Raw genomic sequence first — 14,752 nt, forward strand, 5'->3', positions numbered from 1 at the left:
TCGGTGTCGGGTCAGGAGGTTCTTCTTTAGGTACTAAAGACACAGCAGGATATGGGACCGTGGATACGCTCAGGCAGAATCTCTTTTACACTGTTCTGCAGCATCATTTGCTCATTATAACCAAGTTAATTCCGTAATCCCATCACTTCCCCGGAAACAAATTTTTCTAACATAAAACTGGTGTCTTTTGTGGTTTCTGGCTCGCTGGACAGCCTGTCTCAGTGTCTCTCCCAGAAACTCCCGCCTTTTCTAGGGTACCTGAGCTCTGCCTTACTCTCTCCTGTCCCAGATACTCCAAAACTGAAGTTCTGGCCCCCAAACCGGACATGGCAACACGGAGAAGCCAGCAGAGGGCATCCCCAACGCCTGTGGTCACCAAGAGCCCAGGAGGACTGGTGGGAGGTAAAATGGGGAAGACGGGGAGGAGGAGGTAAATGTGAGGTTTAACCCTAACTCTCTGAATTCTGTTCAGAGCAGTGATATTAACGGCCATCATTTAACTCTGTGCTGCCCTTGGGGAGAAGGCGTGCACGCACACGTCACCTTATGAATTCTCACGATGTCCCCCTGTCCCTGTAACACCAGACTAGGGCTCTGAAACGTCTCCATTCTCTTGCCCTCTTCCGTGCGTGCACCGTGTAGCAGGGTTCCAAGGATCAGATCGAAAATAAAAGGACCCATGAAACATAACCGTGTGTCCAAGTAAGGAAAGAGAAACTTCGGTGGAGGGTGTTTAATGTCAGAGGGAAACTACATCTGGGGCACAGGAGAAGAGCCCGCAGCAGGCCGGCCGAGCAGGGCCGCACCTGCCCCAGCTTCCCGCAGAGGGGCGGGCCGGCAGCAGCCTCAGAGCGTCCGCTCCCTGCGCGGGGGCACGGTGCCATCCGCCCTCGCCAGTCACCACCTGGCTTTCTGCAGCTCGGGCACAGAGAGGCCATGTCCTTCCTGACACATCAGGTCAAACGACCCCTCCCTCCTGGTGCAGGAGCCAGCGAATCGCGGAGGAAAAGCAGTTCTCACTGGAAAGGCAGGACCCGGAGTCTGGGGAGGAGTTGTCCCCCTGTGGTCCCCAGAGACGGCGTGGGGCCGGTCCTCTTTCCTGTAACTGTGGATTCTGCAAGTACGCACACGGACGAAAGTGCAAGGAGGCACTGGGCCTCTCATGGAACCGGTCGGTGTGCTGGACGAGACCCAGAAGATGCCAGGCGTGAGGCTGGGTTCCCGCCACTCCACGGGGCCGCCCGGCCCAGAGGCCAGGGTCGCAGGGCAGTCACCCACCCAGCAAAGACTCCAGACATCATCAAGTTCCCCCTCCAAGCACCGCCTCTGTCCTCAAGGCCGCGGTGGGTAGACAGGGAACAGTCCCAAGTCCCTACCTCTTGAGAGGCCCCACCAGAGGCGGGGACAGAGCCCTTTTCCCACCCACTGGGAGCAGAGAGCCAGCAAAATCCAATCCTCCAAGATTTCCAGCGTCCCTTAAATAGGCTTTTCCTTTCCGTTTTCTTCCTTCAGTTATTTACCATCCATCCTTTTCTTTATACAAATATAAAATAGATTTATATAGATTTATATCCTATAGACTCTGTGCGGCAGCGCGGAGGAGCACCGGCGAGCGGCCCTGGCTACTTGCAGACGAACTGGTCCACGACCTGCGTGCACTTCTTGCAGCGGACGAAGCAGCACCAGTGGAACTTGCAGTGGCAGCGCTCGGTCTGCACGCTCTTGAACTGGTCGTAGCCGCGGCCGCAGCACATGAGCGCACAGCCGTCCAGGCCCTCGGACGTCTTGTTGCACAGGCGGCCCTGCGTGCCCAGCGAGCCCGTGCTCTGGTCGCGCAGGCAGTAGTCCGGGCTGGGGTCCACGTAGACCAGGTCCTCGGGGGTGGGCTGCTTGAAGCGGCTGTTGACCAGCTCCAGCTTGCCCCGGCGGGTGATGCGCATGGCAGCCGCGCTGTCGTACTTCTCCTTCAGCTGGTCCCCCACCTTGCGGAACTCCGCCAGCTGCAGCCAGCAGGTCTTGAGGCTGCAGGACCCCGAGACGCCGTGGCATTTGCAGGCCACGTCTGCCGTCTTATACACAGCCTGCGGGGAGAGGGGGAGGAGAGAGAAGGGGATGAGAAGGAGCATCCGTGACGGAAGACGCCCGGAGGCCGGCGAGGGCGAGCGCAAGCGCAGGAGAGGGCCGGCGCGGGGCGAGTGCGGAGGGGCGGTTTTCCAACCGTGTCCAAAGGTCTTTCCAGGCTGAAAGTGGATAAAAGGAACAGCACATAGAAAACTTCTGGGGAGGTGACGGCCATGTCTGAGTCACTACCAGGATGGCACACTTGCCCTTTTTGTTACCCATTTACTATCACTTGAAATTTGTCACAAGAAATGCGTCATCGTTACCAGCAGGAAAAAAAAAAAAAAAAAAAAAAAGGCTATTTCTATCTTGATCAAAGTCTCAAACAAATAAAAACCAACAACATGAGTCTAGATTTTACACGATATGGAGCCCAGTCCAGAAAAAAGAATCGGCCATACCGGGAGCCTGTAACAGAGACCGCTGGCACGGCCCTGGCTAGCCGAAAGCTACCCCCAATCCTGTCAAGTCCCCTAAGAATTAAACGGTCCCTTCTTCTGTGTTAACAGTTGGTCACTAGCTCCGCAGAGCCATCGGAGCCTCACCATAAACCAAAGCACATTTGTGACAAGACACCCCCTGGGAGTGGCTGTGAGGCAGGGGAGGGGCAGGCCCTCTGCGATGGGAGAGCAGACCAGTGGGTCCATCTTAGGGCGGATGTCTTGGAAAACAAATCCACCCAGAAGTCACTGAACCACAAAAATGGGAGGGGACCTGAACGTGGGCTACCCCAAATCCAAATGGAAAAGCAACAGCAGACCAGAAAGCTGTTTACAAAGTGCCTTTCAGCGAAAGCATACGGATGCATTGTGTCAACTAGCCCTGGCAGCCGGCCCAGAAGTGCAGATGGCAGGATAAAGATGCAGGTCCGCCGCCCAACATTTTCTTCTGCCACAGCTATTGTCACCGACGCAGGCAGGACTCATTTGTCAAGGGTTTCTCTTGGTTTTCTTTTCAAGAGTCCCCAGATTGTGTCTTTATTCAGCACTGCGGCCGGGACCACTGCAGGTGCAAGAGGGAGCTTCAGCTGCATCAGCTCACATTACTCCTGTCCAAACTCTTCCTGATTTTTTTCTGGTACAGAACTATTCCCACTATTTTAGGGTGGAGAAACTGTCGCTCTACATGAGGCTCAATAAGCTGTGCAAGGGCCACCCAGGAAGGATTGCTCACCAAACTTGGGGCTTAAAAAAGGATTAGGGTGGAGAAGTCAGGCGGCCCCCTCCCCAAGGTTAAAGGCACCAGCACTTGGCTGGCAGCTCCAGGCCGGAGGCAGAAAGGAACTGACACCCCATTCCGACAGGGACTTCAAAGACGGGGCCCGCAATCGTCCTCTGGCGCAAATCCCCCAGGTCTGAGCTGGAGCCTGACATTCCTTGGAAATGGTCCTCGGTTTAGAGAGGGATGTCAGGCAGCTGGCGCTGTTAGAAGAAGAGGAAACATTAAGGGCCTAAAACTGTGTACCCGACACTGAGTGACTGGGGGTGAGGGGCGGATAAGCATCTCCAACGGGGAGCAAACACTTCAGGAGATTTGGGAGGGACAGGAATTTTAGTAAAACAAATCCGGAAGGGAGAGCGTCACTGACCCTCACTATTTAGACGTCCATTCTACCTTCTTCTAGGAAGAAAGACACCATAGAGATGGTACTGTTTGTATTTTAAATATTTTACTGTTGCTAATATATAGACGCTCCTCTTGCAAGAGAAGGAGGTTGGTAATTTTGGCCCTTGCTGCGAACTGAAAAAGCAAGAGAATGTTTTAAAATTTTTCTTAGGTCTACATCTCGCCCCCTGGCAGAGCCCCTGGCCCCTCTTCCGCATCTAACGGTGTGACAGAGCTTGGTCACTGGCAGGAATGTCACAAGGACGAGGCAGCTTTCATCTGGAAAATGCTCAGAGGCCCTTGAGTGACAAGGCAGTATCAACCCACCGCCCCTGGCTGCAGTATTGTAAAACAAGGTCATTAGAGGCTCTCAAAGGCCAAGAGAAATTTCTTGCAAAGTATGCCCAAGATTTACTCTGTGGTCAAGATGTCAGATCCTAGATATCCTACCCTTTAAAAAGATCTGGTTGTAAAATACCGGTCCGGGGCATTTTCAATCCCGGCCACCGCTTAGTCCTTCCTGAGGAAGGTTCTGTGTAGGTGTGAGGAGGTGGGAGGTGATTGATGGCGAGGCCTGCTCCTTGGAGGGGGCATAAGACGTAGAGAGGGACAGAGATTCCCCACCTGGAGCAGATGGAGGCCGGGGAGAGATAAAGGGCTGTGCAGAGGTGAGGAGACTGCAGGGAGGAGACAGAGGAAGCCGGGGAGGGGGTAGGACAGGCTGATGGAAGGCGCAGCCGAGATAAGGGCTGGAAAAAGCAAACAAACAATTAAGGGTGAAGAAACGAGGAGCCAGCAGAAGTGGGGCCCGGATGAGGATGAGCGCCTGGTCACCTCCGCATCTGCCCCGGGGCCCCAAGCACGGCTCCGAGCAGAGACAGGAAAGCCTTCCTGAATTTGACCTCTTGCTAGGAGGCCATGGGGAATTTTCCCTGCACTGTCACGTGCACACCGCCCCCGCCCCCAACCAAGAGCACAGCAGAGGTCCCAGGGCACCCCGGTCCTCAGGAGCTGGAGGAAGGAAAGTCTAACACCTCAGCCAAGTCCGCAAGGCTCCACTGCGCCTCAGATGCAGAGACGGCCGGCCATGGGGGATGGGAAAGATTGTGGGAGTACGTGGTATTTGAAGTGGGATCTCGAAAAATGGGTAGAATTTGGGCGTTCAGGAGATAAAGTGAAGACCTTAACCTTTTTTTTAAAAAATCAGTCTTTCACGGTTAGCCTCCCAAAGACTGGCAAACAGGAAGTCGTGGGAGACTGAGGCAGCTCCACAGATGCCCTCAGAGCAGAAGAGTTCTGGTCTCACCACCCGGATTTATAGCACAATAGCCACGGATCAGAGCGACGGCCCGAACTCCTGACACGCCACAGCTGAACACCCATATCTGGCTAAACAAAACTAGCCTCTGGACGTGGGCTCTGCAAGGAAGATGCTGGGCAATGACCAATTCTAATTCTGACTTGATGTCACGCTAGTGATGGCGCCAGGTTTACACACGGGTACCATGTTCTACCAGCACCACAGGATGCTAAGTCATAGAAAAGGCATTTCCAATCCCCTTTGTTTGATATGTGCTCCTATGAAACGAGTTAATTTTTAAAAAAATTAATATATTAACACTTTTTAGAAGTATATCCATATCCTGTTACTGAATCACCAATGAACCAACATTAAATTTCTGAATTTATTTCTCCTCCAGAAACTGCTGCTCCTGTTTTTTCGTTAGATCATCTTTGGCTTCACTAAGTACCTTGCTGGGCCCTGAGCCCGGGCTTGACACAGACCTGAGTGTGGACAGCTCTCCCAGAGAGAGGTCTGTGTAGTCTCCTGAGAGGTCCGTGGCCCCGGCCCTTCGCCAGGACGGCCTCCTGCCACCCAGCACTCGGGCCTCAGACCTCTCTCCAGGGAGATCTGGACACACATCCACAGTGGACGCCTGAAGAGTGGAAGGCAGAGCTGGCTGAGCGAGGCCTCCAGTCGGTAGCAGAGGCAGACCCCGTCGGGGCAGACCCTGCTCAGGAGAGAGGAGCAGGCCGTGTGCTGAGACATGGGGGGCTTCCTGAGCAGGTGCCGGCAGATGAGGCCCGAGCTCTCCAGCACCCGTGCAGGAAGCCCAGAGCCCTGGCCCAGGTGTGCTCTGCACAAACAATAAACCCAGGTCTCCCCAAACCTATTTTAGTCTCCACTGAAATTGAGGCTCAGAAGACCCTCGCCTCTTACATGAGATTGATGAGACTGGGCCTTCAAAGGATGGTTGCCTTCCACACTTCCACTTAGGTTAAAGCACCCAAGTGTGTTTGCCATCAGTACTGAAGTGTGCTTTTGGACTGGGTCTCGGGATATGCATGATGGCAGCCCTGGAAAGTCAGCTCTGCTTTACCTGAGCCTCTAACAAACCATAAACCCTAGAGGAGGTCTGATGGCCGAAACTTCCAATCACCCTAGCTGTTCAAATGACACAGGAGGGGCAGCGAAGACAAGAGGTGTCTGGGATTCTGATGATGAGACTGCACCTAAGTCCTACAGGCACGGATGTCCTGTGGAGAAACAGATAAGCCTAAAAGAGTGACAACTGCGTGTGTCTCGTGGGAAATGGAGCCTTTGGAAATCAAGGATGAGCTCCACAGTGTGGGAATCTAGGTCAGCATCCTAAGAATCTCTGTGGTCAGACTCACCCCCCTTCCTGGACCAGCCGCCATCACGCAGCAGAGCCCAGGAACAGCCGATGGTCTAGGTGTGTGCGTGGGCGGGGCCCTCTGTCCATGTGTGTGCGTGGGCGGGGCCCTCTGTCCGGGTGTGTGTGTGGGCGGGGCCCTCTGTCCGGGTGTGTGTGGGGGCGGGGCCCTCTGTCCAGGTGTGTGTGTGTGTGGGGCCCCCTGTCTGGGTGTGTGTGGGGGCGGGGCCCTCTGTCCAGGTGTGTGTGTGTGTGGGGCCCCCTGTCTAGGTGTGTGTGGGGCAGGGCCCCCTGTCCAGGTGTGTGTGTGGGGCGGGGCCCCCTGTCCAGGTGTGTGTGTGTGTGTGTGTGGGGCCCTCTGTCCGGGTGTGTGTGTGGGCGGGGCCCCCTGTCCAGCTGTGTGTGTGGGCGGGGCCCGCCGTCCAGGTGCGCGTGGGGCGGGGTCGCTTACCCTCCGGCCGGCCTCGTTGTTCTGCAGGTTCATGAGCACGCGGCCCTGCTCCTCCGAGCCCTTGGCGAAGTTCTTCTCGCGCTCGCGGGCGTCCACGAACTCCTTGGCGAAGCGGTAGCCGTAGTCCACGTTGTCGCCGCAGCCGCCCCACAGCCAGTCCCGGGGCAGGTCCTTGGGCCGCGCGGCCCGGCTGCAGCCGCACGTGGAAAGCTCCCCCTCGCGGCAGGCGCGGCTGATGGCGTTGACCACCCCGGCCGCGCTCACGGCGTAGGTGAAGGCCGTCTCCCGGCTGCCTGCGGGTGGACGGGAGCCGGGTGAGGCCCCTGCCCTCTGCCGCCCCGCCAGCCCGCACGCCGGGAGGGGGCACCTCTCCCTGCCGAGGCCCCCGGGGTTAGAAAGCGCCCTGGACCAGGAACCGAAGTTGACTCGTCTGCCCGTGAGTCCCTTCAGCCCCGGCCTGCACCTCGTCCCTTCCGGAGAGGTTTCCCCGGCTGTGCCTTCCTAGGAGGCTGGCCTGAGCGGACGGGAAGGGGGCATGGAGGCATTGGCGGACCAGGTGGGACGGCCGGAACGAGACCGGGCACGAATCATGGGACCCACAGTGCAGCTCTATCCTGGCAAACACCTCTCCCTCACAGGCCTGTTTCTCACCCTCCACGAGTCACACATCTGTCTTTTTACGCCTGCATTATCTAGCTGGACAGCGGCCGAGACCAGGAGTAGAAATGAACTAGGATGACAACATCCAGAACCGTCTGAGCCGTTTCCCTCTGTCCCCCGAGGTCCACACTGCCGCCCAACCCGATGGTACTGGGGCACCACCTCCACGGACACTCAGCACGGTCTTTCTAAATATCCAGATCATTTCCTGTAAAAAATCCAAACCGTGTACTTTATTGCTATAGTGAACCGCTTAAGAACCCATATGATGGATGTTCTACTTCAATAAAAACGTTGATAAAAAATAACACTCAGCCACCAGGGACATGCAAATCAAAATCACGAGACATCACTTCACACCCACGAGGATGGCTATAATCAAAAAGGCAACTAATGACAAGTTGATGAGGATATGGAAAAACCGGAACCCTCATGTGTTGCTGGTGGGAATGTTGTAAGGCACAGCTGCTTTGGAAAACAGTCTGGCAGCTCCTCAAAAGGTTAAATGTAGAACTACCATATGACCCAGGAATTCCACTCCTAAGAATATATCCAAGATAAATGAAAACATATGTCCACAGAAAAACTAGTACGTGAATGTTCGTTGCAGCATTATTCATAATACCCCAAAAGTGGAAACAGCTCATATTGTCCATCAGCGAATGAATGGGTGAACAAAAGGTGGCATTATCCACGCAATGGAATATTATTCAGCCATAAAAAGTAATGAAGTGCTGCGGACAGGATACAACATGGTTGAACCTTGAGTTATTATGGTAAGTGAGCCACTTGGCATTTTGTATCTGTATTGAACAGACACAAAAGGCCATGTATTGTATGATCCCATTTATATGAAATGTCCACAATATGAAAATTCATAGAGACAGAAAGATTAGTGCTGTCTAGGGTTTGGGGAAGAGGGAGAAGAGGTGGAGAGTGACCACTTGTGGGTACGCAGTGTCTTTATAGGGCTGTGAAAATGTCCTGAGATTAGAGGGTGGTGATGGTTGCACAATCTGGTGAATACACACTGAACTGTACACTTCAAAATGCTGAATTGTACCATACGTGAATTACATTCAGTAAAGCTGTTATGAGAAATGAAAAATAATACTCGTATGGACTCAGGTATGGAGGGAGGGGAGGCGTTCTTAGCAGGGAACTGAGATTCAGTCCTGATCTCAGCGATTAAACCAGGCAGGATCTTCTGTTCCCCACGCCACCCCCTCTTCTGAGCCTCCAAGGTCAGGGGTAGCCATCCCACTATCCTGTCTGGGCAGGTGGTGAGGAAGGCAGTCTGCAGTCACTGCACCTGGCCCTACTTCTGGACGGCCTAGGCACAACACAGTGAAGTTTGCAACCAGAACAGACAGGGCAAGTCAGTTTTTCTCCAGTAACCAGGGGTCAGCTTCTGGTCAGGTGTGGAGCAGGAGAGGCACCAGGAAAAACCAGGTGATGTGGGAAGCCACGCTCATGATTCAGCCCTCGGGACTGATGTTTGAGCCAGTGTGAACCACAGCCAGAGACAGGATCTATGGGTCTAGGGAGTTAGACTATGCGAGCTCCCAGGACGGTAAGATGGCCAAGGGGTCTTAGGGAGGAGGGCCTGGGCACCCCTTTGAAGGAGTCATGCCTGAGAAGTCTCCCTAAAACAGTTCCGCAACCCCCAACCTGGCATCCAGGGACAGGGAGGAGAGTCTGAAGCTGGGCCCAGATCTACACTCCATCCGCTGTGAGCATTGCTTTTACAACATGCCTTGGAGAATCGGGTTGGGTTCCCAAGGCCACCCACTCCATCTTTTTAAAATGACTCTAATCACCAGAATGTTCTTTCTTAGAGTAAGCTGAAAGATGCCTCCCTATAACTTCCCTCTTCTGGAGCTAATCCCTCTTCCATTTGACAGCCCTTCAGGATTTGAAAACAACGAATATGCCTTTTATGTTTTCTCTTTTCCAAGCTACATATGTCTGATTTCTTCCACCACCGTTCTTTAGCAAACACGCTTTGCAGAGCTGAGTCACCCCTCTCAGAATTGCCTTTTAAAATAACGTTCCTGCAGCTGAGCGTAATCCTGCAGACGTCAGGGCTCTGAGGGTCCAGCCCACCATGTAGTTGGATCCCGGTCTGTCCCGGTGAATCCCCTCAGGATCTCCCGTGGTCACTCTGTCTCCTTTAGTTGGGGGCATCATTCGGGCCCTGAGTGCAGGCAGCTCTGCCTTCCTGGGGCAGCACGTGGGCCTCAGGGAAGCCTAAGGACAGACCTCGTGCTGCTCTCAGCAGCAGAGAACTGGGGGCGTCTCTATATGTGAAACAATACAGAGAGGACAAAGGCTGATAAACCAGCAGCCAGGGAGCTCCTGAGAGGTCGTGCATCTTCCCGGGACACAGAGACAGCAGGACAATATCACGTCCTCTGTTCCACTGCTGCCCAGCTACCCGTAGGAGCCTCCCATCTCCCTGGCCTCCCTGGCCTCCCTGGCCTCCAGGCGAGGGGCCTGGTGCCCTCCAGGCCGCTCTGCTGCCCTCTGGTGGTGGACTCTTGCAGTGGCTCAAAGGAAGGCGTCTCAGAAGCCACCCACCAGACACAGGGAGAGGACTCGCCAGAATGCCTGGGCCCAGCGGGAGGCGGGAGGACAGCTTCCCAGGCAGCATGAGCCTGCAGGGAAGCTGCAAAAGGGGACGGTGAGAATAAGGCAAACAGAGGGGTTCCATTTGTAACAGAATAGGGCAGAGACTGGTAGCGTCTGCTTTCACTGGTCACTCCACCACGCAGACCTGCACCCCACGGAGTTTCTATTCCAGACACGCCTTCTTCCCTAAAGCAAAGCTGCGCTTTTGGGCCTTCACGCAACAAAATTACATGAAAAGGATCTGGCCAACGTCAGGCATTCACTAGGTCCCAAAGAAATATTAGTTCCCTGACAGTGCTTAGGGGATGCCTCTCTCTGCACCCGGGCCATCCTAGTTCCCTCACCTGAAACCCAGCAGGCAGGGAGAGTGGCTAACCAAGACCCTCACCAGGAAGAAGGGACGGACACTAAGCGCATTTGAGAAGAACTGATCAACTATGAATGAATCCCATTTGACCCCCAGGCCTATTGTTTTGGGAAAGTTGCCCAGCAGGACTGTTGCAGGAACTCATGAGCATTCCTTTCAAGGACCTTGAGATGATGCTGAAGGAAGAAGAGAGAAGCAAGGTTCAAAGTGTAATTTCCCTGGACCTCACTTCTCAATGTGGGGCAGGGAGGGAGGGGAAAGGGGTCAGGAGAGGGCGGGGCCTTTGCAAAAGAGGCGCAGAATCCCTAACTCCCCTGGTCCCCGGCCTGCTAGAAACCGAAGCCTCAGGGAGCTCCAGAATGTTGCCTTTGGGGGGAAGCTGTTGGGGGAGAATGTGAGCCGGGACGTGGTGCTCTAACACCTTCCTTTTATGGCCCTGGGGATAAGAACCAGTAGAATAGGGCCGGATTTCTCAATTTCTTGCCAGGGAGGGGAGGACTGCATTTCAAAAGGACCTAAAACAATTAGACCCCAGATCACACCTCCATCTAAGCAATAGGGTAGCCAAAGAATCCTCGGCCAGGAGTGGGAGAGGGGACAGGACAGGAATCCAGGCAGGGGTGGTGGCCCTCTCATCTTCTTCCTTCAGTCTGCCCCTCCCCGCCCTCACTTTCACACACATCTCCTTTCAAATGAAAAAGCCGGGACTGGATCTAGGTCGGGTTAATGACAGCCATCACCAATTTGGCCCAAAGTTTCTCTCTCTCTCAGTGTCCAAGTGGAAGAGGCGAAACTCTCCAGACACTCAGGGCTGCAATTTTCAGCTCTCTGCCCACAGCTCTAGAGGAGGCCCTGGAGCTGAGACAGGGGTCAGTCGTGGTGCGTGGGCTTCCCGATCCACTCGAACTCAGCTTAGACCCCCGCCCCGTGCCCAGAGGGAGCGCCTCTAGGCTGCCTGCTCGGGGCCGGGCGGGAAGCAGAGGGCCAGCTGACCCCGGGGCTGGGCGCCAGCACGCCACCCGTGACCACCCCCTTGCACGCCGGTCCCCGTGGAGGCCTGGCTCCCAGGCCGGGAAGCACAACTGCTCCAGCCCCGCCCCCCCCACCCCCCACCGCTCACCTATCTGCATGACTCTCCCGAAGACGGAGGCATCGTCCACGGTGCTGCAGTTCCACCGCCGCTGCCGGAACTGGTGCTGGCACTCCCTGATGCCCGTCCTGGCCCCCTCGCCTATGTAGGCCATGTGCTCCTGGTACAGCTGGCACAGCTTCCGCTGGCCGGCGGAGAGCCCGGGGAGCTGGCTGCACACGGGCTGCGCCCCGATGATGAACATCTCAGGCCTCTGCACCGGGTTCATAGCCAAAGACCTGCAGCAAGAGGGCTGGGAGTGAGCGCGGCCCAGGGGCAGCGGCAGGCCTCGCACCTGACCCCCTCCCAGGGGGGTTTTCCACGGGCAGGCCCTGAGCCGGGGGCTTGGGAAGGAAAGTCACCCAAAACCGAGTTCCTGCCTTCAAAGGGAAACTGAGGCACGAACGCAGGCGACGCGTGAGATGTCGAATGCCCGAGACCACCTTGGGCGTCTGGATCCACAGTGACCAGACAGGGAGGAGCGCTCAGAGCTGGGAGGAGGCTTCAGGGGGGATGGCCGGAGTGGTCTGCAGGGTGGGCGCGCTGTGCGTGTGGCCGCTTCTCTGCAGGAGGAGCGGTGAGGCCACTGTGGCCCAAGCGCAGGATGTGTGCGGAAAGCAGTCCGTTCCTTTCAAGAGAACTCCCCTTAGGGCTTTAAAATCGAAACCAGTTTACATACATGGCCATATATTCTAAAAGTCTGCACTTCCTTCTCCGCCACACGGCCCCTGCCCCTGCCCTGTAGGGCTCTCCTGCTCATCTAGCAGATATAATAATGTGCTAAGTCACAGCAGAAGGCCGTGGTTTTGCCATCTGAGCAAAAATGAGAGCAGAGCACAGGCCATGCCAAACAGGGGGCGGGGGGCATGCCTGCCATTCCCCTGTCCACTCGGCGGTGACAGTAATCTTAACAACACAAAAGGAAGCCACACACGCTCCTGCAAATCCCTCATCTGGTCTTCAGACTTAGAAACCGGGAATCCTACTCTCCTTGCCCTCGCCAGCAGGAAAAAAAAAAAAAAAAATCAATATTCGTATTGATCCGATAGCAACAAAAGAGCTATCTCTAACAACCCATGGAGATGGAGGAGGTCCAGGGAAAGGGGATTTGGACAGGATCAGAGAAAAAGCCAAATGAACTAATCCTTCCTCCTCAGGGAACCTTTACATAGCTCTGGGGGCTTGAGAGAGAAAGAGCGGTCCCCGTTCTCCTGGGATTGCTGAAAAGGGAATGGCCCCTTCTCCCCTCTTCTATGGCCCAGGGGGCCAGGCTGGGAGGGCTTCAGCCCGCACTCACCACCAGGAGCTGGCCGCGGCCCTTAGCGGGGCCCAGCAGGCGAATAGCGCAGCAGCAGCAGCGAGCAGGGCAGGCGGGCTGGGCATGGTCCGCCTGCGCCCCCCCCAGGGCCCGGGGAAGACCCCGGGGACCGACGGCTTCCGAGACGGGCTCCCTGGAGAGAAGAGACCAAAGGGAGCAGTCAGTGTGCGACGCAGACCAGGGGGACCAGGAGGGCCTGCTTCCCGGGGAAGGTCCATCTCTCCCCAGCCTCCCGTCCCACCCTCCCCTTCTCACCCTGGGGGTCGCTCCAGCCTGGCGAGCCCTGCTCGGGACCCGCTGCTTAAGGAAACAGGGGACTGAGAGACCAGGAAAGGGAGGAAAGCAAGGCATTTGCAGAGCAGAGCCGCTCCGGGCGGCATTTAGGGAGATGCTTTGGCTGCTGCTATGCACACCTGCCCTCCTTCCAGAACGTCCAAAGAGACAGGACCATCCCACCGGCTCCTCCCCGGGATGCATCCGTTGCGTGGAGCTAAAAACACCTGGCGAGTTGGTTGCCGACAGCCAAACAGGAGCCTCCGCTCTCCATCTGCACCCTTCTCCCGGTAAACGCGTTTTCCAAATCCCAGCCCGAGCCCGCCAGGACAGACAGTAGGCGAAGGGAGGGACTTTTCACTTTCTCGAGCCAGCTCCCCTGGGAAATGTAAAAGCTGCCCCCAGGCTGTGCCAGCGGTGTCCCCTCGGTGGCCCATGCCTCCTCCGTGCCCTCCAGGAGGGATGGGTTTGCCACCCTCGCATCAGACTGCCTGTTCCCAGAGAACAGCTCTCCCAGAGCCCCTGGAGACAGACGGACCCTGGAGCAAGCCTCTGGCAACGCAACCCCACCTCCTCTCCTCCCTGAGCCCCCATCCAGGGCATGACCACACCCCCAGGGCCCCTCAGCACCCCACCTCAACGAAACACCAGCTCCCACGCTCCGAGACCACCCCCATCTCACCGAGCAGCACAGGGCCTCCTGGCTCTCCGGGAGGGGCTCTGGGTCATCAGCCTGGGAGATATCTCTGTCCCGGGGCCACCAGGAGAGGAAGGTGGCCAAGCAGGGCCCGGGGGAGCTGGGGCACAGCTGTCCCCACCCCCTCCGGGCTTTTCTTCGGGAGGTCTCCGTCGGGGCGGGGGCACCCGCGGGCAGGTGTGTCGGGCTGGTGGGGGGCAGATCAAAGCCCCTTTGTCATGCAGAGCCAGCTCGGAAATGATCTGGCCTGGCGGCCGCCGGCAGCTCCCCACACCCTGCTTTCCTAACAGACCTCGCCTCCTCTGAAGAGGCCCTCCCCCCCATAAATCCTCCCTGTCCCCCAGGGCAGGAGCTCTGTGAATGCACCGACAGGGCCCAGAGATGGAGCAGAGATAGGGCTGGCACCAGAAGCTAATGGCTTTATGGAGGGGAGGGGACCAGGGCCAGAGTGGGAGGACAGGAGAGAAGCTTCAAAGCGCTTCCTTGTGCAAACACCCTCCACCCCACCACCGGCCCTTCTCGGGGACTGGAGGGCCGGGGCCACTCCCTGTGGTCCCCTCCCTCCCCACACCCGCGCCCCGCCGGCCCATCCCCACCACTGCGGAGCTGAGTTCTCTCTCCCAACAGGTGCCCCTTCTCATCCCCAGGCCCCTCTCTCTCATTTCTGTCCCACCCTCTCATCGGGCTCCTGTGAAGCCTCTCCTGCAAGTCCCAGGTTCACCGGAGGCCACGCTGGGCCCGTTTCCGAGGACAGGAGTCAGAGTGGCTCTGACCGCCCAGCTCCAGCACAGGCGCTAAGGCCGAACTTCCCCGAGCCGCTAATCC

The 14,752-nt window shown here is 56.6% G+C and overlaps 1 protein-coding gene across 2 annotated transcripts in view; it reads right to left on the bottom strand.

Annotated features, from left to right (window-relative positions):
• Positions 1-713: 713 nt before the first annotated feature.
• Positions 714-14,752, bottom strand: part of WNT5B (Wnt family member 5B) — a 93,474-nt gene continuing 79,435 nt past the window's right edge. Inside the window, exons 1-5 of one of the 2 annotated variants that reach the window (XM_068560595.1) lie at positions 13,371-13,420; positions 12,937-13,090; positions 11,631-11,878; positions 6,853-7,145; positions 714-2,081 (exon numbers count right to left, since the gene is read on the bottom strand). In XM_068560595.1, the coding sequence (XP_068416696.1) occupies positions 1,623-2,081; positions 6,853-7,145; positions 11,631-11,878; positions 12,937-13,022 (1,086 nt within the window). In that variant the 5' untranslated portion in view covers positions 13,023-13,090; positions 13,371-13,420 and the 3' untranslated portion in view covers positions 714-1,622. Of the gene's footprint in view, positions 2,082-6,852; positions 7,146-11,630; positions 11,879-12,936; positions 13,091-13,370; positions 13,421-14,752 lie in introns of those variants that run through there. The other variant, XM_068560593.1, reaches the window with a different exon arrangement.

Source organism: Eschrichtius robustus, chromosome 13, assembly GCF_028021215.1.
Source record: "Eschrichtius robustus isolate mEscRob2 chromosome 13, mEscRob2.pri, whole genome shotgun sequence".
NCBI lineage: Eukaryota > Metazoa > Chordata > Mammalia > Artiodactyla > Eschrichtiidae > Eschrichtius > Eschrichtius robustus.